Source organism: Lepidochelys kempii, chromosome 5, assembly GCF_965140265.1.
Source record: "Lepidochelys kempii isolate rLepKem1 chromosome 5, rLepKem1.hap2, whole genome shotgun sequence".
In the NCBI taxonomy this organism is placed as follows: Eukaryota; Metazoa; Chordata; order Testudines; family Cheloniidae; genus Lepidochelys; species Lepidochelys kempii.
In genome coordinates, this window is record NC_133260.1 from 30,253,315 (window position 1) to 30,279,083 (window position 25,769).

Sequence of the window (25,769 nt, forward strand, 5' to 3'; positions counted from 1 at the left end):
AGATTAAAACATCTGGAGGGCCGGATGTGGCCCCTGCGCCATAGTTTGCCCACCCCTGGTCTACGCAGTGCAGTTGGAATACAACGCTTTAGAGCACTCTGCAGTCACCACAGCTTGTGACTTGGGCAGTGAATGTGGTGCTCCAAACCCCACCCAAAATAGCCACAATTTGCCTCCTATCAGACCTTCACTGCGCAGTCTGCAGGGGATGAGGCAGTGGAGAGAGAGAACATAACAGAGGAAAAAGAGGAGGACCACCACCATCCTGGGAAGAGTCCAGGCCTGGGACTGGCCAGGGTAAGTAAGGGCCCTAGACAGCATGGGAGGGTAACCTTCCTAGGGCCCGTCCTCCCGTTTGCCATGTTTGGAGGTGGGTGTGGATGGTAGTCCATGGGGACAAGTGGGCATGATTTGTTTTATAGGCTATGCCCACATGCCACAAAGTTCACCAGTGGCTGCTGCTCTGTGTACCACCTACCACATTCAAGTGCAATAAGAAATAAAAATTTAAAAATAGGACAGTATGTTAGCACAAGTTGCACAAATGTTGAAAGCCCTGACTGGTTATATTGGTTCTGCTGAGTTCCTCTTCCTAAAGGTAACTTACATTGGAAGGGAAAATGACATTTATTATTATTTTTATAGCACTCAATGTTTATTTAAATACTAAATGGAAGAAAATAGAGTAGGGCTTGTGATACTGACTGATTTAATTAATTAATTTGCCATACTTTTTGTATTCAACATGGAGTATTTATCTTTTGAATAAATGTGTTATTTCTCTTCATAATGAATGATATGCAGATTTATTTTCCCCCATACACTTTTTTATACTAAGTGATAACATCAGTATAGTGCAGAATTCTTACATTTTCAAATCATTAGAATATAGGACAGTTAATCCCTAACTAAAAATTCAGGTCCTCAGCAGGCAACTGATTCCAGGAAAATAATCTTACCAATAAATAAATATGTAACCATAACACAGTATGTTAAATAATAAAGAAAAGTGGAGATAGTGAGGGCAATACATTTTTTAGACAAGTTCTGTTAGTGCAGCTACAGATTAGAGGGAGCCCTGTCCAGAAAAAAGTTGTGGCAATGAAGTTCTGCTGAGGAAAAGGGGTGGACATTATAACTTAAAGGATATCATGAAGGCATATAAAACTCTACAGCCTAAATACTTAATGCTCGGCCTACTAACCTTCTGTCCTCTTCTAGAAAGGTACTTGTGCTGGGGTGGGACGACTTCACTGTAGCAAAGAGTGCATATTCATTCCTATGGCTGCACATAAATATGCTCAAAATTACCAAATACCATGGTGATGATCACACTGTAAAAGAGGACATGTCCCCAAATCACTCAGGTCCTGCACGGCATGATATGTCATTGAGGCATGGGATCAGGTCCTTGTTGTCTAGTGCCTATGTCCCCTGAAAGAGCTGCCCCATGTTTACGCAGATGATTTCACAGGAAGCAGCAGCTAGTCTGACTGTCAGCACACAGTAATGCTACTTTGCTGCATTTACCTTCCTGTCAAGGTTCCTCCCCCACTCTGAACTCTAGGGTACAGATGTGGGGACCTGCATGAAAAACCTCCTAAGCTTATCTTTACCAGCTTAGGTCAAAACTTCCTCAAGGTACAAAATATTCCACCCGTTGTCCTTGGACTGGCCGCTACCACCACCAAACTAATACTGGTTACTGGGGAAGAGCTGTTTGGACGCGTCCTTCCCCCCAAAATACTTCCCAAAACCTTGCACCCCACTTCCTGGACAAGGTTTGGTAAAAAGCCTCACCAATTTGCCTAGGTGACTACGGACCCAGACCCTTGGATCTTAAGAACAATGAACAATCCTCCCAACACTTGCACCCCCCCTTTCCTGGGAAATGTTGGATAAAAAGCCTCACCAATTTGCATAGGTGACCACAGACCCAAACCCTTGGATCTGAGAGCAATGAAAAAGCATTCCGTTTCTTACAAGAAGACTTTTAATAAAAATAGAAGTAAATAGAAATAAAGAAATCCCCCCTGTAAAATCAGGATGGTAGATATCTTACAGGGTAATTAGATTCAAAAACATAGAGAACCCCTCTAGGCAAAACCTTAAGTTACAAAAAAGATACACAGACAGAAATAGTTATTCTATTCAGCACAATTCTTTTCTCAGCCATTTAAAGAAATCATAATCTAACACGTACCTAGCTAGATTACTTACTAAAAGTTCTAAGACTCCATTCCTGGTCTATCCCCGGCAGAAAAACCAGCATATAGACAGACACACAGACCCTTTGTTTCTCTCCCTCCTCCCAGCTTTTGAAAGTATCTTGTCTCCTCATTGGTCATTTTGGTCAGGTGCCAGCGAGGTTACCTTTAGCTTCTTAACCCTTTACAGGTGAGAGGAGCTTTCCCCTGGCCAGGAGGGATTTCAAAGGGGTTTACCCTTCCCTTTATATTTATGACAGTTCCTCTGTGTCTCAACAGTGCTGAGGGCCTGAATTTGACCCATAAACAAGCATTCAGGGTAACAATTTTAGACTGCAAGTCTCATACTTGAAAGGGAAACATCACAGAGGAGCCATTTAGGCCATGATCCATGAAGGTAAAAATGTGCTTAATGGTAAAAGAAAAACAATTTAGAGTGAGGTTGTCAGGTCAGAGGAAAGATCCCCTTCTCCCTCCTGGGCATAACGTTAAACATAAAATCCAAGAGTATTTAGTCTTGGTTTTTCTGAGACCTGTTTTCTGTTCATGGAGGTCTTACAAATGGGCATTTTGGAGTAGACACAGAATTTATAGCAATTACGCTCTTCCAGGAGCATTGCTTGCTGTTGAAGAGCGTAGTCAATCATGTGTGGTATTCATTTACCACCTACGCTGCACTCTCCTTATTTATCCTTCTGATGAGAGTACAGCTCTAACCACATCCTACTGAAAACATCATCCTAATGTTGATTGACTACACTAATTGTGTGCAATACATAAATGTACTGCTAGTTTTTTTCACAAGAAAGGATTCCATTTTAGATAATAAAAAGGCACAAGCATCTGTTTCCCCATCACTCCCCGAAACATAATTGCAAGCTGAGTCACTCAGATAAATTGGGAAATAATTGGAAACTTATTAGTTACCCTTATTGTTTTGTAAATGAGAGAAGTACAAACTCTTGCTGTACTTACTAATGCAGTCAATTGTGCCAGTGGTGTTTATGTCTGCAGGCTGGTTTTCTAAGGGACAAATCCTAACTGATCTTCTGAGGCCACTGGAGGATACTGTTTGCCTACCCTGAGTGGTGTGGTTCCTCTGCACACTGAGGGGAAAGGCAGGGAGAGATTTGGAGAGAATATGTCACAGGGCCCAGCTCCCTAGGGGTGCCTCCACATCCCTGCTCTGTGGGGCTTTCTGTTGGGCCAAGGGTATGGGAATGATTGCCCAAGGGCAGCAGGTGCTCAGTAGCTGCTGTATTTGCTGCAGAGTGGCTCCCACTAATCTAACTCAAGCCTGATCTACACCTAAAATGTAGGTCAACCTAGGTACGTCACACCCCTGAAAGAGATAGTTCAGCCAACCTGAGTCCTGTTACAGAAACCACTAGTTTGACAGAAGACTTCTTCCGATGACCCAGTTACCACTTTTTGAGGGGCTGGATTAAGTACAGAGACGGAAAACCCCTTCTGTCTCTGTAGCAAGTCTCTACACTCCAATGCTACAGCTGCAGCACCATAGCTGTGCTGCTGTACCATCTGTAGTGTAGACATATCCTTAGACAGTAGATTCTTTCCGCCCTGCTACTTGGGCTCTGTGCAGGTGGATGAGTTATGGGTAAGCAGTACATTTGTCTGATTTTAAGCTGGACAGTCCTGTTTTTCTCTGGTTTGTCCTCTGTCCGGTACTTATGTAAAACCGGGCGTGGTTTTGTCTGGTATCACCCATGGAGGAAGCCATTTTATAGAGTGTACAGTTCTACTCCTGCCAGCATGACCTTGCACACTCGGTGCATGCAAGTTCACAACAGCAGGAGCGGGGCGGCATGCTCTGCCAAATGGTGTCCTCTGTGCAGTGTGACCTCCCATGCACCATGTGTGAGGTCACATTGGCAGCGAAAACTGAGGACTCATGTCCTGTGTTCTGGGCACGGGAGGATTTGGCCCTAAGAGAGGAAATGATTGTCCATTACTGCCTCATTTCCCACTATTAAGTTCCTGTATAGGATTTTTTTTTCTTCGTCTCTTTTTCCTTTATTCTGCTTTTCCTGGTGAGGGTCGCAGCGGCAGCATGGAGAGTAGGGAGGACCACACCTCCCTTTCTTTCACAAAAGGTTCCAGCTCCTCCTGGGGCATTCCCAGGCCAGCTGGGAGATATAATCCCTCCAGCGTGTCCTGGGTCAGCCTCCTCCCAGTGGGATGTGCCTGGTAGAGTTCCAAAGGAAACCTCCCAGGGGGCATCCTTATCAGGTGCCTGAACCACCTCAGCTGGCTCCTCTGTATCAATAGAGGTTTTTTTCTTTTTAACTTAATTAGACTATATTGAGAAAGTATTAAAAATCCCTTTGACAACCTAGAGAGTTGAAACCAACAATATTTGTTGACAATTTACGTAATCCTACTACAACATTTAGAGAATACTTGTTACTCAAGCAAACTGATCTGTGCTTCATCATCGCCAAGGCAAATCCCAAAGGGAAGTAACCTCCATGTAGATTGAGTTCAACCTGGATTGATCTCAAGCTGGGTTCTTAAGGTGATCTAGCTGGATATTCAGTTTGTCCTTCATTGGAGATTTTATTACATCACTGAAGCTTTTTTGCCATGTGATTGCCAGCCACATGTTTACTAAGGAATGCTGCTAAGCATCATAATTCATTGGTCTTCCATCCTAATAACATGTCCATACTAAAAAAGTTCCCGAAACTGAACTAGTGCTGATGGAGGTGGTTTCTGGATTCAGCTACAAATATCCTCATTGCTGATTGTGTCCTGCCATTTAATATCGAGCAGCAAATAAAGACAATGAGAACTTGTAGCTGATCTGTTGATTGTATATTAATTAAAATGATTACTTAAGAATTTCCCATTAACAGTCTGAGATTTGGTAGGTTCTTGTTCAAAAATCAGGCTGAGTATATTAAAATTATTGTTCAGTTGGGAACCCCAATGTGCAGGGGTAAACCCTCTGTATTTGTAACAGTTTTATTAACACAGTTAGCAAAGTTACAAACACTCCTACACAACAAGGTAGGTAGAGATAACACAGAATGTGCCATGTATCTGAGCATCTGTATACTCACACCATCCCTTGCGAAAAGAACCAAAATATTCGTCGTCCTCATCATCATCAGTGGTTGTCATTGTGGCATCTCCCAAGAGTTACGGCTCCCAGAGAACACAAGCTAGGAGACAACTTTTATAATGTGTTACACTGATGCTACTATGCCTAATGCATAAGGCTACTTTTATGTCATGGAGGTCGTGGAAGTCACGGAATCCGTGACTTCCAGAGACCTCTGTGACATTCTCTGCTTCAGCCCCAGGGGCTGCAGGACTCTGGAGCTAGCAGCCCAGCGGGATCATGGCAGGGTTCTGGGGACAGCAGCAACAGGGGCCCCTCGACAAGGTTCTAGCGACAGGTGACAAATTCCTGAGGGGGCCCTCCTCAGGGTTTCAGTGACGGGCGACAGCCTCACAAAGGGGGTGTGGGACGCCTCAGGCAAGCGGCTGGGGGTGTCCTGTTTTCTCCTTGGGAAATATGGTCACCCTGCAGCTTCCAGCTGCCGTGGGCAGAAGAGGAACTCCACAGCTCCCAGCCACCACAGTGGCAGGGGAAACCATAGAGCCGCAGCAGCAAAAGTCACAGACAGGTCACAAGCAATAAACAGAAATTCACGGAAGCAGTGACCTGTCTGTGACTTTTGCTGCTGCGGCTTCCATGAATTTTTGTTTATTGCTTTTGACCTTTCCATGACTTTTACTAAAAATAACCATGACAAAATCTTAGCCTTACTAATGCATAATCAATAGGGATTTCATTCCCTTTTCCTTATTTGTATTTCCTCACCTTACTAATGTTCGGGTGCTCTTTTCCCATAGGCTAATTGGCTGGTTTATTACCGCAAGTTTATTAGCATGTATGTCAATTCGTTACCTTGGTATTCTTGTGGTGGGACATCTGCTGATATTCCTAACTTAAAATATGCCAAACTGGTATAAATTAGCATCTTGTGGTTACCTGTCAACAGTTTAGTCATTACAGCACTCTGTCTTGTGATAGCTTATGATCCAAGGTTACTCCTGGTTAACTGCACGTGTAAGGCTTTGGGCCTTATGCCTTGTTTAGATAAACTGTTATCTTACAGGCCTGAGGTGTGTAGGGCTCATTGCTTTACTGCCTTAACTTATTCATATGTCTTACCTGGCAAATAACTATACCTATAGGCTACAAATTGAAAACTTCAATCCACTGCTCTTCAGTGTTCCTCAGCACCCACATTATACTGCCATACTATAGAGTTGGTCTAACTCTGTTTCTGTATATCTGCAGCTATGTAGTAGCCAAGAGCTTCTGTGCCACTGAGGCAAAAATGACCAATGAAACCTTGTAAAAAGGCCATTCTGATATCCTAAGTGTTGGCAGCAAATTGGTGCTGGGAATGTTCTCCTCTTCGGCCCTTTCCTCCAACCATCTTAGGCCTTGTCTACACTACACAATTAAGTCGGCCTAAGTTAAGTCAATGTACAGCCACCGCAGTAATTACTGTAGTGGTTCATGTCCACACTACGCCCTCTCTGTAGGTGGTGTGAATCCTCACCAGGAGTGCTTCCATTGATTTAACTGTGTGGGGCATTGTGAGGCACTGGCAGCTGGAGCCCCACCCTGGGACCTATAGCCCAAGCTGTCAGCCCCCTCAGGGCTCACAGCCAGAGCGTCCCCCCACTCCACCCTGGGACTCACAGCCCACTGTCAACGTAAGCAATGAAGTGATCGCCCTAACTACACTGACCTAAGCACTACGCCTCTCACAGAGATTTATAAGGTCGTGTACTAAGTGATTTACAGGAGCAGGAGGAGCAACGTTGTAGTGTAGACACTTACAGAGTTAGGTCAACGTAAGCTGCCTTACATCGACCTAACTCTGTGGTGTAGACCAAGCCTCAGCAATAAAACCTTTAATTTTTCAGATACAGGAACATTCTACTTTCTTTCTTCCAGGCATTGTCATGCAAAGGGATCTCTTCCATTGCTGATTTACATTCATGAAAAAAGTTCTTCCATTTCCCAAATGGAGGAGGGGAGTTGACCCAGAACCTTACTGCTATCCATTCATGCAAGGGTTCTACCTGGAGCCTAGTTAGTGATAAACTAGAAAGTGGCCTACTTTGCTAGTGTTATTGTATCTGTTTACCACATCTGGAGAGAAAATTCCAGTTTCCCCATATTTGGTGCTTATTAGTTTATTAGCACAAGGCTGTGTATATTTGAAGTTGCCTTTATTGATAGCCAGCGCTGTTCATTTCTCTGTGTATCTTGAAAGAGTCACTGAGTTAGAATCTCAGAACATGTTCTCTTGATATCCAGCATAGTAGACATCATCCTACTTCCATTAAAATAAACACCAAACTGATTGACCTTACTGGATAGGGGTAAGTTCAGATTGAGCATTCAGTTTCATTATATGAACTCCCAACTACAATAAATAGTCTCTCAGCTCCTAATGTCTATTTCCCACTTAGTTGTTTCCTTTACTTTCTCCTCCATATTTCTCCATTAAGCTCCCCTAATTCTACGTTGTGATCAATTTGAGAATTTCTTAAATGAAAGTAGTACTTCCTGTTGCATAAAATATCTTTTCCTAAGGCCACTTTATTTTTTAGAACATGTTGTCCATCGTTTCTTATGTGTGTGTTCTGTTTTTGATTTGTTCTGCATTATCACTTGTCTTTGTAATTTATAAAAACCTTTTAAATAGACAACCAGAAGTTTTTTGTTTTTAAGAGAGAATATGGCCTTCTGCATCTGTTATGGTCAGGTAGCTTGATTCTGTATATCATTTGCATCATTACATTACATTACGTTTTCATCTACCAGAACCCTGTATTAAATAAAGAAGAGCTTTTTAATCTCATCTAGTTCAGAAACATCTGCTTTCTTTTGTAATCAAAGTATTTGCTTGTTCATCAGATCTGCCGTAGGAGAAACTAAACTAGGAAATGCTAGGGATTTTATCCATCTCCCATTGGATGTGAATGGGAGTTTAGCCATTGAATTTACTGGGTACAGGATAAAGCCCTCTCTTAGTGTTCAGTACATAAGGCTTGTTGGCTGAAACCCAGGCTAAGAATTTATACTTTTGATTTTTACTTTTTTTTGGAGCAGTAGTTAGGTTAGGGGGTGGAGATCAGTTTGTTCCCTACCTGCCTCTAATACATCACTACACAAATATATTAACATAACAAATCCATGGCCACTTGAAATTTCATGGTGAAAGTGGGGAAAGACCTTGGATCCTGTTGCTCAAAAAACACAGGACCCTGACACTTGAGCTAAAGGATAATCTCCTCTCTGTGTTAGCAGTTTAGGACCTGTGACAAACAACTGAATAGTTTTGATCCCATCTAGTAGGGAACATGCTTTTGTGCTCACTTCTCTCCTCTATGGCTGTGAGACCTGGACACCATACAAATGGCATATCAAACAGCTTCAAACTTCAAACAGCTTCAAACATATCAAACTTCCATATGCAGTCTCTGCACACCAGCATGGGCATCCGTTGGCAGAACAAAATTACCAACCTGGAGCTTCTCCAAAAGTCAAATGCCATAAGCATCGAGGCCAGGCTAATAAAAGCCCAACTATGCTGGGTTGGACATGTCATTAGGATTCCTGAAGATCGACTTCCCATAAAAATTTTCTATGGAGAATTGGCACAAGGTCATCGGAATCAAGGCCGTCCCAGAAAGCGCTACAAGGATAGCATCAAGGACAGCATCCACTTTGGTACAATAAAACCAGATGATCTTGAGAAGGCTACATTAAATAGATTAGCAGGGCAACCCACAACACTCAGAGCTTCTCAAGCCTTTGAAGAGGACATAAATAACTGATTGTTAGTTGCAAGGGAAAAGCGTCATGCTACTGTTGTAGTTACCAAGATGCTCACCAATGACTGTCAGTTTATTACAAGAAGAAATTGAGAGTTTCAGATTGAAAGACAAAGTTTATCCCAGCACTCTTTGAAGGGGGAATGAACAGTAGACCTGCCTTCACAATCCTTCAGTGCAAGGATCCACACAGTGCCCTTGATCCAGAGCAGTATACCATCATTGTTATCAAAGTAATATTAGCACACTGGTGTCAGTGGGAGTTCTGCCATGAATCAAGCTGTAAGTGGCCTACTTTTGGATGTACCACATTTCATTTACAGACTGAAATTTACAGACTTAATGAAATTTAGGCTTCAGTATTCTGTCAGGGCTCAGTCCTTTGTGGATTGATTTCCCTCTATTTTAATTTACATAGCTTTTTGTTTAAAGGGCTGGCTACACATACTGTTTCCATTAGTCTGTAGTTACAGTAATATACTGTTTTTGAGTGGCTAAACCATATTTGCGGTTGAAACTGAGCTATATGGGAAAGAACATCAAGCTAGATAATCACAAGAGATAGGTGACATGCTTGCATTTTCAGTTATTTCCATAAAATGCACTGGTTTTGCTACTGTATTGGAGCAGCTACTTCCAACTGAGCCAGAGCTCAGACCATAGCTAATATGTGGTCATAACAAAATAAACAGCAGGATCTGAAGAGTTTGTTTGGCTTTTGTATCATGACTATAGTAGTTGTACATTGTGCTGATCCCCAAGGCAGAGACTAGGAATTTTTTACCAGATGGGCTTGGTTATAATGGAAGCCACAGAGTCACTGGAGCGTTCCCTACTTCATAATACCTTCTGCTGTTGGGCCTGAATATTTAGCAAGTTTGAGATTACTAAGTAGTCTAATATCCATTAAAGTGCACAGAGTGAACATTTTTGCTGACTGCATCTTTTATACTTTAGCTGATATGGTCAAGTAGGAAAACAAGAATACACACTCAGTGTTTTGTTTTGCTATTTTAGTCTGTTTTAAATCTCATCTTGAGAGATTCCCAGATTAATGTCTTTAACCTTTACCTTCAGTAGCCTAAACCTGCTCACTTTGTCTAAATTAATTTAGCTATTGTGTATCTCATTTTGGTACAGTATGTTCAGGAGACAGAGCTCATGCAGGGCTCTGTTACATGTTGATAACTATTTTTTAGTGGGAAGTAAAGGAGACTTGCTCAAAGAGTGCCAAGCATTATGTAAGTCAAGTTCACAACCTTTCCTGTGATCACTAAGACTTGCTCTTGTGGAGCCTGGAAACTTGACACAGCGGCTAGAAGCGATCAGCTAGAAAAATCCGTATTACAAACGTTGGCACTGATTGTAAAAAACAAAGTCATAAATTACAAATCAGGAAACTGAGCACATATGTATTGTAGGGAAATCTCTTTCATGCCTAAAAACTCTTGAGGCCGTTGAAGGATCAACTTATTCAAAAATAGTCTTGAAATAAACATAAACAAATAAAATAAATAAAAATAAAGTTAGGAGATGAAAGAGGTTGCTTTTGTAAGTTATTACTCCACTCAGCCCTGTCGTGTATATGCATTACTATAATCTCTATTTCCATGATCACAGATAGAACTGAGTGAATAATTTATTTTTCTGGTTCACTGGTTGAACCAAAAATAAAAAACAAATAAAATTATTGTATTAGAAGCAAACCTGAATTGTTTTTAGTTTTTTCTCACCAGACCAAAAAACAAGAAAACAAATATTTGTTTAGGTCAAAAGGATTTACTATTCCTTGAAAATATTTCATCTTGCTTTAGTGACTGTTGTTACCACATTCCTATTTCATCTTGCTTTAGTGGCTGTTGTTACCTACCCTATTCAGTGTCCAGGCTGGATAGTAAATCAGGCAGGGTTGTGTAGTGAATGAGGCTCACTGGATGCAAGTAGGAGAGTCTGGGGGTAATATCCAGGCCTCATTGACGTTAATAACAAAAGTCCCATTGACTTCAAGGGGACAGAATTTCACCCTGGATCTTATTTCAAACACTCTGTAGTTTGACCGTGTTGGATCAGAGCTTTCGATTTGGCCCATTATCAGGATCTGCATCACTTGCAAAATGTTTATGTGACTTTATGTTTGGATGGTGAACACCCTCACAATATAAGGGGTGTTTGGATCTGAAGTTGTGTTCTGCTCACACTCTAGTGTGTATCTTGCTGTGTGTACAAACAATTGGGGGGCAAAGTCATCCATGTTTATCGGTAACAATAATAGCAATATGCTGTGGGGTTTTTTTATCTCAAGATGGTGATTGTTAAGGTGGTGCCCAGGATTTCAGCACGGTATTTGTCTGGTTTTACATGTTTGTTTCATTTCTTTCTTTTTCTTCCCATTTTTCATTAGTTATTTTGGGACGGCCACAAATCATCAAGTGCAGATCACCTGAACAGGAAACATTTTCATGTCATTGGACAGATAGGGATTTTTACAACCTCACTACTCCAGGAACAGTACAACTGTTGTATATGAGAAGGTAAAGAGAGTATGCAATTTGAAATGCCTAACAGTCACTCATTAAAATGCAAAGCAGTTCATTTCATATCATGAAAAAAGGCTAAGAAGGCACAGTTTAAGTAAATGTTTTTGAAACCAAAGATGTCTGTTATTTGTCAGGTATAATGCAATGACTAATATGGATTGGGAAAGAATGGGTTAAACACCGAAGGAAACATTCTTAGTAGAAATAGGCCCAAGGTGCAGAATCTGGAATTTGAACACCCCACAGTTTGGGGAAGAGGTTTAGGATATGGGGTTTTCGTTTGTTCCCCTATGAACCTAACAGACAGCTTTGAAACTAAAGCCACGTTTTTGAACCTTACCAAGTTTGAGTTGTGTTCACATCTGGGGGTCTGCTTCAGGCCCATCTAAAATTCTGGTTCAAGCTTTAGTAGAAGCTTCCTAAATCAACTGTTAGTTTGAACTCCTTTGAATCCTAAATGCTCAGGGATGCCACTATTCCATCTAATGTAAATGATTATCAGATAATTGTGATATCTCTGTGTGTGTCCAACTGTAAAGCGTGAGCTATAAAGACTAAGTAGGTTCCATTTAATAACTCAATATAACAATTCCACACAAATTGGACATATCACACATTTTATCTTCTTACTGGAAACAAGAATGATGTAATAAAAAATTGAACTAAATGGCAAAAGAGGTCATTAGGATATGTTGTTATACACATTTGCATTTAATGCCACTTATTGTATGTTCATAGATTAGAAGGCAACACTGAGTTCACCTAATTTGACCTCCTGTATCGCATAGGTCATAGATTTCATGCAGTAACTCCTGCCTCAAGTCCATAACTTCTGGTTGAGCTAGAGCATATCTTTTAGAAAGATAACCAATCTAAATTTAAGACTTCAAGTGACAGGGAATGTTGTAGCAGTGCCATTTGATTATTACATAATCATTGGGCTACTAGGTGATTGATAGAATTGCTAATCATGAATTTTCTTGCCTTTAAGTTTCTGACCACATTCTTATAATGTAATTCAGGGTACTAGAAGTTTTGCCTAATGCCTGCTTAAGGACTCAAAAAGAAAAGGAGTACTTGTGGCACCTTAGAGACTAACCAATTTATTTGAGCATAAGCTTTAGCTCACGAAAGCTTATGCTCAAATAAATTGGTTAGTCTCTAAGGTGCCACGAGTACTCCTTTTCTTTTTGCAAATAAAGACTAACACGGCTGCTACTCTGAAACCTGCTTAAAGACTGTGCATATGGAGATATGTTCTCTTCTTGGTACATGTGCATAGCTTCCATCTCTGCTGGTGGGCATTGCAGTATGTTTGTATGGAAAGATAGCATATTCTAAATTATTTCTGGGTAGAGGGTTATTATTTTAAGCTACGGGTGGCCAAACTTTGCAATATCAAGGGCCTCAGTGCCTACTTGCCAGGAGCCCAAGGGCTTTGCTTAATTTTCATGTTAAAAAATAGCACACATTCACAGTATTTGCTTGTACTTGTATCTTTCTTGATACCTGAATACAACTTGCTTGTTGTTTTTCACCAGCAACAAAAGCCTATAGCTGATTACTTTTGTCCTAACCCTACTGTTTCTGGGAAAGGACAGATGTGGGCCACATTTTAGTTTTTCATATAACATATAACCTAAGGCTGCATTTTGGGTAACCGCATGCCAGTCTGTTTCAGCTCCCATTACAGCCTGAATTGCAATCAAATGGAGAAAAGATTAATTAGAAGTATTTCTGTGATATAGTGGTCTGTCAGTTTCTAGCGCACATATACCCTGTTTTCAAGTATTACAAGCTACATGAACAGAGAAACCGATTATAATTTTTCCAACAAACATCAGACTATTAAAGACTGTTTTCCACAATATATTTTCTGTTTTGTGAAGAAAGAAATGTATCTTCACATCTCTTGACAATGAAATTAAAGACATCAGTGAGTGCAATTAAAATAAATGTCTTTAACCATGTCTCTGGCTTTGTTTTACATTTCAGGTGGGCATAATCTTCCTCTAAAAAGTTTCATTGAGCAGTGTAATTGGTTAAAATTATGAACTTCTGCAGAGTTCTCATCCAGCATAAAAGGCAAAGGAACAACTGTTTTATTTTTCTCCTCAAATTCTGTTAACTGTTCCAGTGGCTTTATCCAGTGATAAACTTCCTTTATCAACTTTACTCAGGTGAAATGAAACTGATTTCAGATACTGACTATTAAGGGCTCTCCAGCAAACCACTGCAGAAATTCTATCACACATATAATAGAAATATATGTGTTCCACACATGCAAAAATCTAGAGGGAAGCTCATCATCATCCTGGGCTGTGCAAAGTGTTGGAACCCCCTTACCCCCATGAAAGAGTCTGTGCAGGGCGTCTCCCTACCACACAAAGACCTGGCATTAGGTTGGCTCTACACCAGCTCAAACAGAAGCCCCTGGTGCAGGAGATTTGCCAGGCCACCCTAGGTATAGTCATGGCATCCTTATGCCCTAGCCATTCTCAAGTGCACCTTGAAGTCAGGAAAAAAGTTAGGGAAGTCTTCAGGACTGCTGTGACCAAGTGACGCCTGGCATCCCTATAAATGGAGAGGTGCAAGCTGTCTCCTACTGTTCCCTACACCTATCTCAGCAGGCAGAAGGAAGAATCAGGAGGCCCAGTGTTTGTACAGTTTTGTTCTGATTTTTAAATTTGCCATTTAGTCTTTTACAACCAGTGACAGGGCAGGCTCCTTTCCCATGCTGGGGTCCCTCACAAACAATCTTGGACACCTCTTGCTTGTCAAGACCTCTGAGTTTTATTAATATTACCACCACCAAGTCCCCATCACAGTCCCTGTGCAGCACATATAACTACATCTAACTAATTATCCCTAACTCGTGCGATAACTTGCTCCTTAGCTCACCAAACCCCAGCTTCTCTTCCTCCATCAGGACTTTCTGGGTGGAGCTAATTATTGTTTAAGTGATCAGAGTGCTGGATCAGCTACTGGGTCTCAGTATTCTATCACACCACTACTTTAAACTGCCTTGTTTCCTCACACTGGTTTCAACAATTCAAATCTGATTCTTTCCCAGTGCATGATGCATCAGAAATGTAGAGGCATCCATTCTTCCCTCAGAAAATCCAAAACAGCTTCACTGTATACCTATAAATATATGTAATGGTTCGGGGGACAAGCTCTTGTTAGTCTGAGTCTTTTCATTTTGTTTTAACTGAAGACTTTTGCCATTTTTCTTTGAAAATCCTGGCGTTATTCAGACCTGCCATATGAAAACGAAGCTAGAGAAATATCATTGCCCCTTTGCCTGACTTGTTAGCCAATATTTGGAGTCTGCTGGATGGTTTCTGTTAGGAGGAGAAGCCGGCCAGTGTTTTGGGTGATGGCTTCTACTGTTTCATCTTTCACTACACAAAGGAACATTTAATTGTTCCTTCCACTTAGCTTGAATGAAGGGTGCTTGGTACACACACCAATTTTACCCAGGCCTGTGATTGATAGCAGATGTTTAATACCTTCCAGCATAACAATATAATCTAACAGCCTGTTTTGGAATTTCACCAAAGTCCATAAAAATAGCCACATGATCATATACATATGGCTTCGGGTGGCTTTGGGTAATTTATTATAAAACATGATCAATACAGACATGATTCCTCATTTCCATTTCTATACTAGCTGTGACTTGCCACTAGCCACCTTGTAATATGTGTTTTGTTGTAATTCTAGGAATGATGAAGAATGGAAAGAATGTCCCGATTATGTAACTGCTGGAGAAAACAGCTGTTATTTCAACACATCGTACACCTCTATTTGGATAACTTATTGTGTTAAGCTTATCAATAAAGATGAAGTGTTAGATGAAAAATGCTTCAGTGTTGATGAAATAGGTACATTTCCATTATATATTTTACACTGCTTTATTTTTATAATATGATACGTATAATCAAATACATTGGCTTGGTTACTATGATTTCTTTTCATTAATTTGGGAGTTTTATATATTTAAATTCACACTGTGGTAAAGAATAATCTTTTAAAAGTAGATGGTATAAAGCTTGAAAGTACAACCTAGGAAAATGTTCCAATAGAGGGGAAAACTCCCATGGATTTCAATTCGTTTGGTATAGGGGAGGTTGTTTTTGTTTTTTCCTTTTCTTTTCTTTTAAATGCACAGTTCAGCACAGATTAGCTTTAAAATATAATATAAATCCATGAAATATTATGAGCAAAATGTTGTTAGTTAGGAGTTCAGGGAAAGTTTTGGGCCCAGAGTTTCAAAATTCTAAAACATACATATCTGGTTTTCCTAAATTCCTATGTAATCTTAGGGTGAAATCCTAACCCTATTAAAGCTAGCAGAAGTTTTGCCATTGACATTAATGAGGCCAGGATTTTATCCTTAAAGTCAGCAGGAGTTTTTTCAGCATCAGGGCTGTGTGATGGGCCCTCTGAGATTTAGGTGCAAAATGTCTGACTCAAATGAAAATATAACACCTGTTATCAAATCTTCAGTAATTTTTATATTAATTTGTAGGTTGAGACTGGAATTACTGTATGTGTGGTTCAAATACTTCTTTAATCATGAACAGTGTTGAGCAAGAATAGTGATTTCAGACTGAAAACTGTTTTATTTCCAACACGCTGTTTAAATAAACAGTACAACCTGATCCTCCTGTCGGTCTCAACTGGACTCTACTGAACACCAGCCTGACCGGGATCCATGCAGACATCCAAGTGAGATGGGATCCACCACCATCAGCCGACGTTCAGAAGGGATGGATTACGCTGGAGTATGAGCTGCAGTACAAAGAAGTAAATGAGACGAAATGGAGGGAGGTATGAAGGAAACATTTATATATAAAAAATTGTAATGTACTAAGAACTCATTTGTGCCTGGTTCTGGAAGGAATCTCTCCCATTTGTGCCTCCTTGGGGCAACTAGTGCGTGCTCCCTTTTGTGTAGAACAGGCAATGCTTCTTACTAGCAGTAGCCACCTGAAAGGAGGCAGGGTGATGGTAGGCCTTTGACCTGCTTGCAGTCTACACTGTGCAGCGTAACTAGCAAGGCATGGAGGAGAACGTGTGCTGCACTAGTTGCAAGGGTAATGATTGGGTGCCTGTGCATTCTCCAGAATTCTTCCTTGAAGCTCCAGATGCAGCATACTCCCTCCCTGGTGTGGACAGTGATTCAGTAGCCACAATCTGGCCCTAAAGCATTTATGCTGCTAATATGAAAGAAAGGAAATAAATAAAATGAGATAACATACCCTAAGCCTTTAACAAACAATATAAATATTTCTCTACAGCCTGTAGGCAGGCCAACTTTGGTTGTGATCTTGTAAGATCTCATAAGTGAAGTACTATTGGGCTTGGTCAGCACTTGAATGGGAGATCTCCAAAGAAAACCCAGATAATATTGGGGGTGTAGCAGGTTTCGCTCTTCTCTCTAAGGCTGTGCTAAATTGCACAATCTTTTGTTGGAAGTCCTGCCTTTAAGATAAGACATAAAACCAAGCTCCTGATCACTTGTGTGGTTGGTAAACATTTTGGGCCATGTTTCACAAGAGTGTTTAATCCTGATATTATGGCCAAATTCTAATTTGACAAGTTACTTTTTTTGTCTACTTAGAGAAATTAACCTGCACTTTTCCTCCTCAGTCCTGCTGAGTGGAGTTGTCAGTGCAGGATGGCTGCTGATTCCTCCCCCAAAAGTAGTTATATCTTAGTGATGGATGAAATGGTAATAGGCTCACGTGATAATAATAAAAGACTTTGAGATCCTTGTGGATAAATGTAAAGTAAGATTATTATCAGTGATCTCAAATTTTCCTGTAATAAAATAATCTTCTGTTAGTTTCCTAAATTTTAGCTGTTTTACAAAAAAAAAGTTATTCTGTTATATCTGTTATTTTTATTTTTTGGCACAACAATATTAGTTTGATGCCAGGATATCAGATTTTCAGGTTAGTCTGTGAAATTTCTGGGTTTTATACATTTTGGTTAACCCTTTAAAATTGCTTACATTTTAAATGTACGTCTGAATGCAATTCTGTGGAAAATTCTTGTAATTATGCATTGATTTAAAAGAGCATTTGTAATACTTTTAGTATTCATTTTATGTTTTCTTTTATTTCCATTGCACATTTTGAATCATGAAAATGGAATTTTGCATCCTTACCATCTGCCTCCTTTTCCATTTGGCAAATGCCCTTTGTTTCAAATGGAACTTAATCACTTGGGCTTTTTTCTAAGATACTATCAAATTAAAATGAATATTTTTTAAAAAATCTGATCTTTTCTGTCACAAACAATATCGTAGCTTTTTGAAACTCAAAGAAATTTGAATCAGACTTTTCTTGCATTTTTCTCATTTCGGAAAGTGAAAATGTAATAGTTTTCACTTCATTTTATAATCAGTATCTGCTAAGTTTTAAGTTCAAATTCTCATGCATTAGCACAATGTTGCAATGTTACATTTCAAAGACTTTAGAAGACTTGTTAAAAATTTACAAGGAATTATATAGTTTTCAAAAAATGAAATATTAACTATTGTCACTTGGTTTTATAAACAGTTATTTTTATTACATTTTTATTTTGGACCAAAATATACCTTGCATTATCCCTTTAAGAACAACTTAAAGATCACCTGCAAGGTTTTTGAGGAAGATTTTCAAATACATGGCAATTTAGGTGCCTAACTACTATTTGTGCCTTGGAAAATTTTTCCTTCTTTGTTTTTTTCTAAAGACCTCTAGATGTTAGTATATATATTTTTAATTTTCCCCAATACATGTTAAAAAAACTATTTGATTTGTCTTTTATATGCCCTTGAAGTCTTCTGTTTGGACACATGCCTTTTTAGCTTCAAACTGCATGCGTTACTCCATTTTCAGTGAATAGTAGCATCAGAAGCCCAAAGAACATGTTAATCACTGTCTATAAAACTGTAATCTGAGCTGCTTCTGTTCTGAGTTATTTGCCTTCCAATATTATCTGTGTTGGGAGGCTGTAATGTAGTGGCTTCAAACAAGACTATGTAGCAATATATATAGTGCTTAGCATGCAAATATAAGTGATGTCAACAGGGGAGGAGCTTACATCTCTCTTGCTGATTTTTTTGGTATGGGGCAGGTGACAGACACTAGTTTTACAAAATCGTGAAAAGGGGGGGTTAAATTAAAGCAGAAGGACCATGAGTCTCATAAGCTAAAAAGGTCTTTACTTTAGAGACCTTATCTGTGCTGCTGTCACATCAGGCAGTCCAGTTCCTCCACTGATTATGGTCCCTTGCTAGTTGTAGTGCTTCTTCCCCGCTGACACCAGTACATTCTATGTCCTCTGCCACTGTCTTCTGCCCAGTTCTTCCTTGGCCTTCCCCGCTTTCTCTTTCCTCTGTTGGGTACCCAATGCAGTGCTTGCTTAGCATGCCTCCCCTCTTCCCTACAGCGTACATGGCCCAAACACCTGAGCCTGCTTTCTTTGATATTCACTCACATGTCCTGCTCTGTTGGCTCCCTTGCTTTCACATTTGTTGTTTCGTTTTTCCATGTCCTTTATACTCTCTCCCTCAGCCAGCTGTGGTAGGCAGCCTCCTATCACTTTTTGTTAACCACAGTCATCAGCCAAGTCTCTTCATGTAGAGTAGCATGCTTAGTACAATTGCATGGTATGATCCAGAGGAGGGCAAACTACAGCCTACGGGCCACATCCGGCCCATGGGACCGTCCTCCCGGCCCTTGAGCTCCCAGCCGGGGAGGCTAGCCCCTGGCCCCACCCCTGCTGTCCCCACTCCCCTGCAGCTACACCACCACGTGGCACGGCTTCCAGTCCTGCCGCTCTGAGCGGCATGGTAAGGGGGCAGGGAGCAGTGGGGTTGGATAAGGGGCAGGAGGTTTTGGGGGGCAGTCAGGGGACATGGAGCAAGGGGCAGTTGGATGGGGTGGAGGTTCAGGGTGGGGGTAGTCAGGGGATGGGGAACAGGGGGGGTGGTTTGATAGGCGTGGGAGTCCCGGGGGGCCTGTCAGGGGGTGGGCGGTGTGAATAGGGGTCGGGGCAGTCAGGGGACAGGGAGCGGGGGTGTTGGATGGGGGCGTGGTGGGGGTCACCCTTTATTTTTTGGCAATGTCATGGTAATGCCATCTTTCCAGTCTTGTGGCACTTGTTTTTTCACCCATATTTTATTAGTTTTCTTAGCTCCTTGGTCAGAATTTCACCTCTCACTTTAGTATCTCTGCTTGCATTCTTGTGGCACCTTAGAGACTAACCAATTTATTTGAGCATAAGCTTTCTTGAGCTACAGCTCACTTCATCGGATGCATACTGTGGAAAGTGTAGAAGATCTTTTTATAAACACAAAGCATGAAAAAATACCTCCCCCCATCCCACTTTCCCACTGGCAATTGCCCATCTAAAGTGACCACTCTCCTTACAATGTGTATGATAATCAAAGTGGGCCATTTCCAGCACAAATCCAGGGTTTAACAAGAACGTCGGGGGGGGGGGGCGGTAGGAAAAAACAAGGGGAAATAGGTTACCTTGCATAATGACTTAGCCACTCCCAGTCTCTATTCAAGCTTAAGTTAATTGTATCCAATTTGCAAATGAATTCCAATTCAACAGTCTCTCGCTGGAGTCTGGTTTTGAAGTTTTTTTGTTGTAATATTGCAACTTTCATGTCTGTAATCGCGTGACCAGAGCGATTGAAGTGTTCTCTGACTGGTTTATGAATGTTATAATTCTTGACATCTGATTTGTGTCCATTTATTCTTTTACGTAGAGACTGTCCAGTTTGACCAATGTACATGGCAGAGGGGCATTGCTGGAACATGATGGCATATATCACATTGGTGGATGTGCAGGTGAACGAGCCTCTGATAGTGTGACTGATGTTATTAGGCCCTGTGATGGTGTCCCCTGAATAGATATGTGGGCACAGTTGGCAACGGGCTTTGTTGCAAGAATAGGTTCCTAGGTTAGTGGTTCTGTTATGTGGTAGCTGGTGAGTATTTGCTTCAGGTTGCGGGGCTGTCTGAAGGCAAGGACTGGCCTGTCTCCCAAGATGTGTGAGAGTGTTGGGTCATCCTTCAGGATAGGTTGTAGATCCTTAATAATGCGTTGGAGGGGTTTTAGTTGGGGGCTGAAGATGACGGCTAGTGGCGTTCTGTTGTTTTCTTTGTTAGGCCTGTCCTGTAATAGGTGACTTCTGGGAACTCTTCTGGCTCTATCAATCTGTTTCTTCACTTCCGCAGGTGGGTATTGTAGTTGTAAGAATGCTTGACAGAGATCTTGTAGGTGTTTTTCTCTGTCTGAGGGGTTGGAGCAAATGCGGGTGTACTACACTTTCCACAGTATGCATCCGATGAAGTGAGCTGTAGCTCACGAAAGCTTATGCTCAAATAAATTGGTTGGTCTCTAAGGTGCCACAAATACTCCTTTTCTTTTTGCGAATACAGACTAACACAGCTGTTACTCTGAAACCTGCTTGTATTCTGTCAGCACTTTCCCCTGTTTAAGGCCTTTCTTTGATAGCAACTTTAATTTCATCGGGCATTGTTGGTCCCTCTTCTGTTTCTAGCTTAGCATTGGTATTTCTCATGAACCTGTGCATGATCGTCAGCTCTGGACAATTTAATATGGAATGGAAATATTCTTTCTATTGTCTAGCTTCTGTCCATGATTGTCCCTGATGGTCTGGTTCTTCCTGAGAGGTTTTCATTGTTCTTTAGAGTTGCTTGAAGTCTGCACCCTGTAGTGCTACTTATGCCTCTGCAGCCTTCTGAATCCTGGCATTTCCATCTTGCCTGAATGTATTTATTTCTTTGTCTTCTACTCTATATCTTGCATCCACTTCTAAAAGTTCTGCCTGCATCTTGCACTGTTCCTTTTTTGCCTTCAAAGCTTCCTGCTCATCAATCAGTTCCCTTGTTCCAGATGTAATGGATGATTCTTTCTTCTGCCCTCTTCGGAGGCCCACTACTACCCGTGCTGTCTCGACTGCCTTCTTGCAGTTCCACCATTTGCTTTCCAGACTTTTATCAGCCTAGTCCAAGAAAACACTGGATCAGTTGCTACAAGCAATCTGGAATCTGCTGTGTGTTTCTGTCTTTGAACTTAGGATGCCCATCTCTTAGCTATACACACATCATCTACCTGGTTGACAGACATGTTGTCTGGTGATCTCCATGTGAACCTGGGAATCCTCTTTTGCTGGAAAAGACCGCCTCCTATCATTAGGGTGTTTGTGCCACAGAGATTCAAAAGCCATTCACCATTATCAGTTAGGATGCCTTCTGCTGCTATGCTCATGACTCCTTCGCAGCCAGTAGAGTTGTTGCCAATTTGTGCATTTAAGCCATCTATCATTAACTTGATACCATGATCAAGAATAAAGGCCAGAGTAGTGATTAGCAATGGAAGGTAAAACAAAAGAAGTGACTCTTGAAAGGTGTGAAGAAGGAGAGTAAAGCTGCATGGCACAAAGAATAAGGCAGGACATTGCAAGCATGCAGTGGCAACAAATTGTAAAAGTCCAGAGTCTTCCGTAGGCCGCTCTGTACAGAAAACTGGAGCAAACAATATAATCCTTGACTTGTAGTTCTGAATAGGACTGTCAATTAATTGCAGTTTTAATCACACCGTTAAACAACAATAGAATACCAATTTAAATATATTATAAATATTTGGATGTTTTTCTATATTTTCAAAGATATTGATTTCAATTACGAGACAGAATACAAAGTGTACAATACTCACTTTATATTAATTATTACAAATATTTGCACTGTAAAAAAGATGAAGAAATAGTATCTTTCAGTTCATCTCTTATAAGTGCTGTAGTGCAGTCTCTTTATTGTGAAAGTGCAACTTATAAATATCGAAATTTTTTTTACATAACTGCACTAACAAACAAAACAATGTAAAACTTTAGAGCCTAGAAGTCTACTCAGTCCTACTTCTTGTACAGCCAGTGGCTAAGACAAACAAGTTTGTTTACATTTATGGGAGATACTGCTGCCTGCTTATTTACAATGTCACCTAAAAGTAAGAACAGGCATTTGCATAGCACTGTTGTAGCGGCATGGCAAGGTTTTTACATGCCAGGTATGCTAAAAATTCATCTGCCCCTTCATGCTTCGACCACCATTCCAAGGGCATGCATCCATGCTGAATTTAAATTTGTATTCTCTTATTGTTTAACAGTGTGATTAAAACTGTGCAAAGGAAGATAGATGGCATTGTTGCTGCCTAGCCTTCCCTGTTGACTTTCTGCTGGAGAAGGCCAGCTTTACATTATGATCAAGCTTTCATACTATCCTTCCCATGTGAGTCTGTTAAGAGAATGGGTTCAATCAGTGCATCCTCAGGGCAGCACTACTTATATTTGAGGTTACATTGGCCCCATGGGGCTCCAGCACTAGAGAAGTTGTGACCACTTTTTACCACTACAGCCTTCCTGTCTCTAGTAGATTTTCCACCGTTAGGGACCTACTCCAAGGTGTACCTCAGTAAAAGAAGGTTTCAGAGTAACAGCCGTGTTAGTCTGTATCCGCAAAAAAAAAAGGAGGAATTGTGGCACCTTAGAGACTAACCAATTTATTTGAGCATAAGCTTTCTTGAGCTACAGCTCACTTCATCGGATGCATACTGTGGAAAGTACACAAGATCTTTTTATACACACAAAGCATGAAAAAAATGGGTGTTTACCACTACAAAAGGTTTTCTCTCCCCCACCTCACTCTCCTGCTGGTAATAGCTTATCTAAAGTGATCACTCTCCTTACAGTGTGTATGATAATCAAGATGGGCCATTTCCAGCACAAATCCAGGGTTTAACAAGAACATCTTGAGGTGGGGGGAGGGGAGGGGAGGAAAAAACAAGGGGAAATAGGTTACCTTGCATAATGACTTAGCCACTCCCAGTCTCTATTCAAGCCTAAGTTAATTGTATCCAATTTGCAAATGAATTCCAATTCAACAGTTTCTCGCTGGAGTCTGGATTTGAAGTTTTTTTGTTGTAATATCACAACTTTCATGTCTGTAATCGCGTGACCAGAGAGATTGAAGTGTTCTCTGACTGGTTTATGAATGTTATAATTCTTGACATCTGATTTGTGTCCATTTATTCTTTTATGTAGAGACTGTCCAGTTTGACCAATGTACATGGCAGAGGGGCATTGCTGGAACATGATGGCATATATCACATTGGTGGATGTGCAGGTGAACGAGCCTCTGATAGTGTGACTGATGTTATTAGGCCCTGTGATGGTGTCCCCTAAATAGATATGTGGGCACAGTTGGCAACGGGCTTTGTGGCAAGGATAGGTTCCTGGGTTAGTGGTTCTTTTGTGTGGTATGTGGTTGCTGGTGAGTATTTGCTTCAGGTTGGGGGGCTGTCTGAAGGCAAGGACTGGCCTGTCTCCCAAGATTTGTGAGAGTGTTGGGTCATCCTTCAGGATAGGTTGTAGATCCTTAATAATACATTGGAGGGGTTTTAGTTGGGGGCTGAAGGTGACGGCTAGTGGCGTTCTGTTGTTTTCTTTGTTAGGCCTGTCCTGTAGTAGGTGACTTCTGGGAACTCTTCTGGCTCTATCAGTCTGTTTCTTCACTTCCGCAGGTGGGTATTGTAGTTGTAAGAATGCTTGAGATAGATCTTGTAGGTGTTTGTCTCTGTCTGAGGGATTGGAGCAAATGCGATTGTATCGCAGAGCTTGGCTGTAGACAATGGATCATGTGGTGTAGTCATGGTGAAAGCTGGAGGCATGTAGGTAGGAATAGCGGTCAGTAGGTTTCCGGTAGAGGGTGGTGTTTATGTGACCATCGTTTATTAGCACTGTAGTGTCCAGGAAGTGGATCTCTTGTGTGGACTGGACCAGGCTGAGGTTGATGGTGGGATGGAAATTGTTGAAATCATGGTGGAATTCCTCAAGGGCTTCTTTTCCATGGGTCCAGATGATGAAGATGTCATCAATATAGCGCAAGTAGAGTAGGGGCGTTAGGGGAAGAGAGCTGAGGAAGCGTTGTTCTAAGTCAGCCATAAAAATGTTGGCATACTGTGGGGCCATGCGGGTACCCATAGCAGTGCCGCTGATTTGAAGATATACATTGTCCCCAAATGTAAAATAGTTATGGGTAAGGACAAAGTCACAAAGTTCAGCCACCAGGTTAGCCATGACATTATTGGGGATAGTGTTCTTGACGGCTTGTAGTCCATCTTTGTGTGGAATGTTGGTGTAGAGGGTTGGTGTAGAGGGCCATAGTGGCCAGGATGGTGTTATCGGGAAGATCACCGATGGATTGTAGTTTCCTCAGGAAGTCAGTGGTGTCTCGAAGGTAGCTGGGAGTGCTGGTAGCGTAGGGCCTGAGGAGGGAGTCTACATAGCCAGACAGTCCTGCTGTCAGGGTGCCAATGCCTGAGATGATGGGGCACCCAGGATTTCTAGGTTTATGGATCTTGGGTAGTAGATAGAATATCCCAGGTTGGGGTTCCAGGGGTGTGTCTGTGCGGATTTGATCTTGTGCTTTTTCAGGGAGTTTCTTGAGCAAATGCTGTAGTTTCTTTTGGTAACTCTCAGTGGGATTAGAGGGTAATGGTTTGTAGAAAGTGGTGTTGGAGAGCTGCTGAGCAGCCTCTTGTTCATATTCCGACCTATTCATGATGACAACAGCACCTCCTTTGTCAGCCTTTTTGATTATGATGTCAGAGTTGTTTCTGAGGCTGTGGGTGGCATTGTGTTCTGCACGGCTGAGGTTGTGGGGCAAGTGAAGCTGCTTTTCCACAATTTCAGCCCGTGCACGTCGGCGGAAGCACTCTATGTAGAAGTCCAGGCTGCTGTCTCGACCTTCAGGAGGAGTCCACCTAGAATCCTTTTTGTAGTGTTGGTAGGGAGGTCTCTGTGGATTAGTATGTTGTTCAGAAGTGTGTTGGAAATATTCCTTGAGTTGGAGACGTCGAAAATAGGATTCTAGGTCACCATAGAACTGTATCATGTTCGTGGGGGTGGAGGGGCAGAAGGAGAGGCCCTGAGATAGGACAGCTGCTTCTGCTGGTCTCTAAGGTGCCACAAGTACTCCTTTTCTTTTTTCAGTAAAAGAAAAGACACTATGCCACGGTGTGAAAATCCAATGTATTTCATTGT

The 25,769-nt window shown here is 41.3% G+C and overlaps 1 protein-coding gene across 3 annotated transcripts in view; it reads left to right on the forward strand.

The window, feature by feature from the left end:
* The window catches only part of GHR (growth hormone receptor), a 211,718-nt gene that overhangs the window by 175,318 nt on the left and 10,631 nt on the right, over positions 1-25,769 (forward strand). For all 3 annotated transcript variants that reach the window (XM_073343861.1, XM_073343860.1, XM_073343859.1), the window contains exons 3-5: positions 11,500-11,629; positions 15,362-15,522; positions 16,293-16,471. In XM_073343861.1, the coding sequence (XP_073199962.1) occupies positions 11,500-11,629; positions 15,362-15,522; positions 16,293-16,471 (470 nt within the window). The remainder of the gene's footprint in view (positions 1-11,499; positions 11,630-15,361; positions 15,523-16,292; positions 16,472-25,769) is intronic.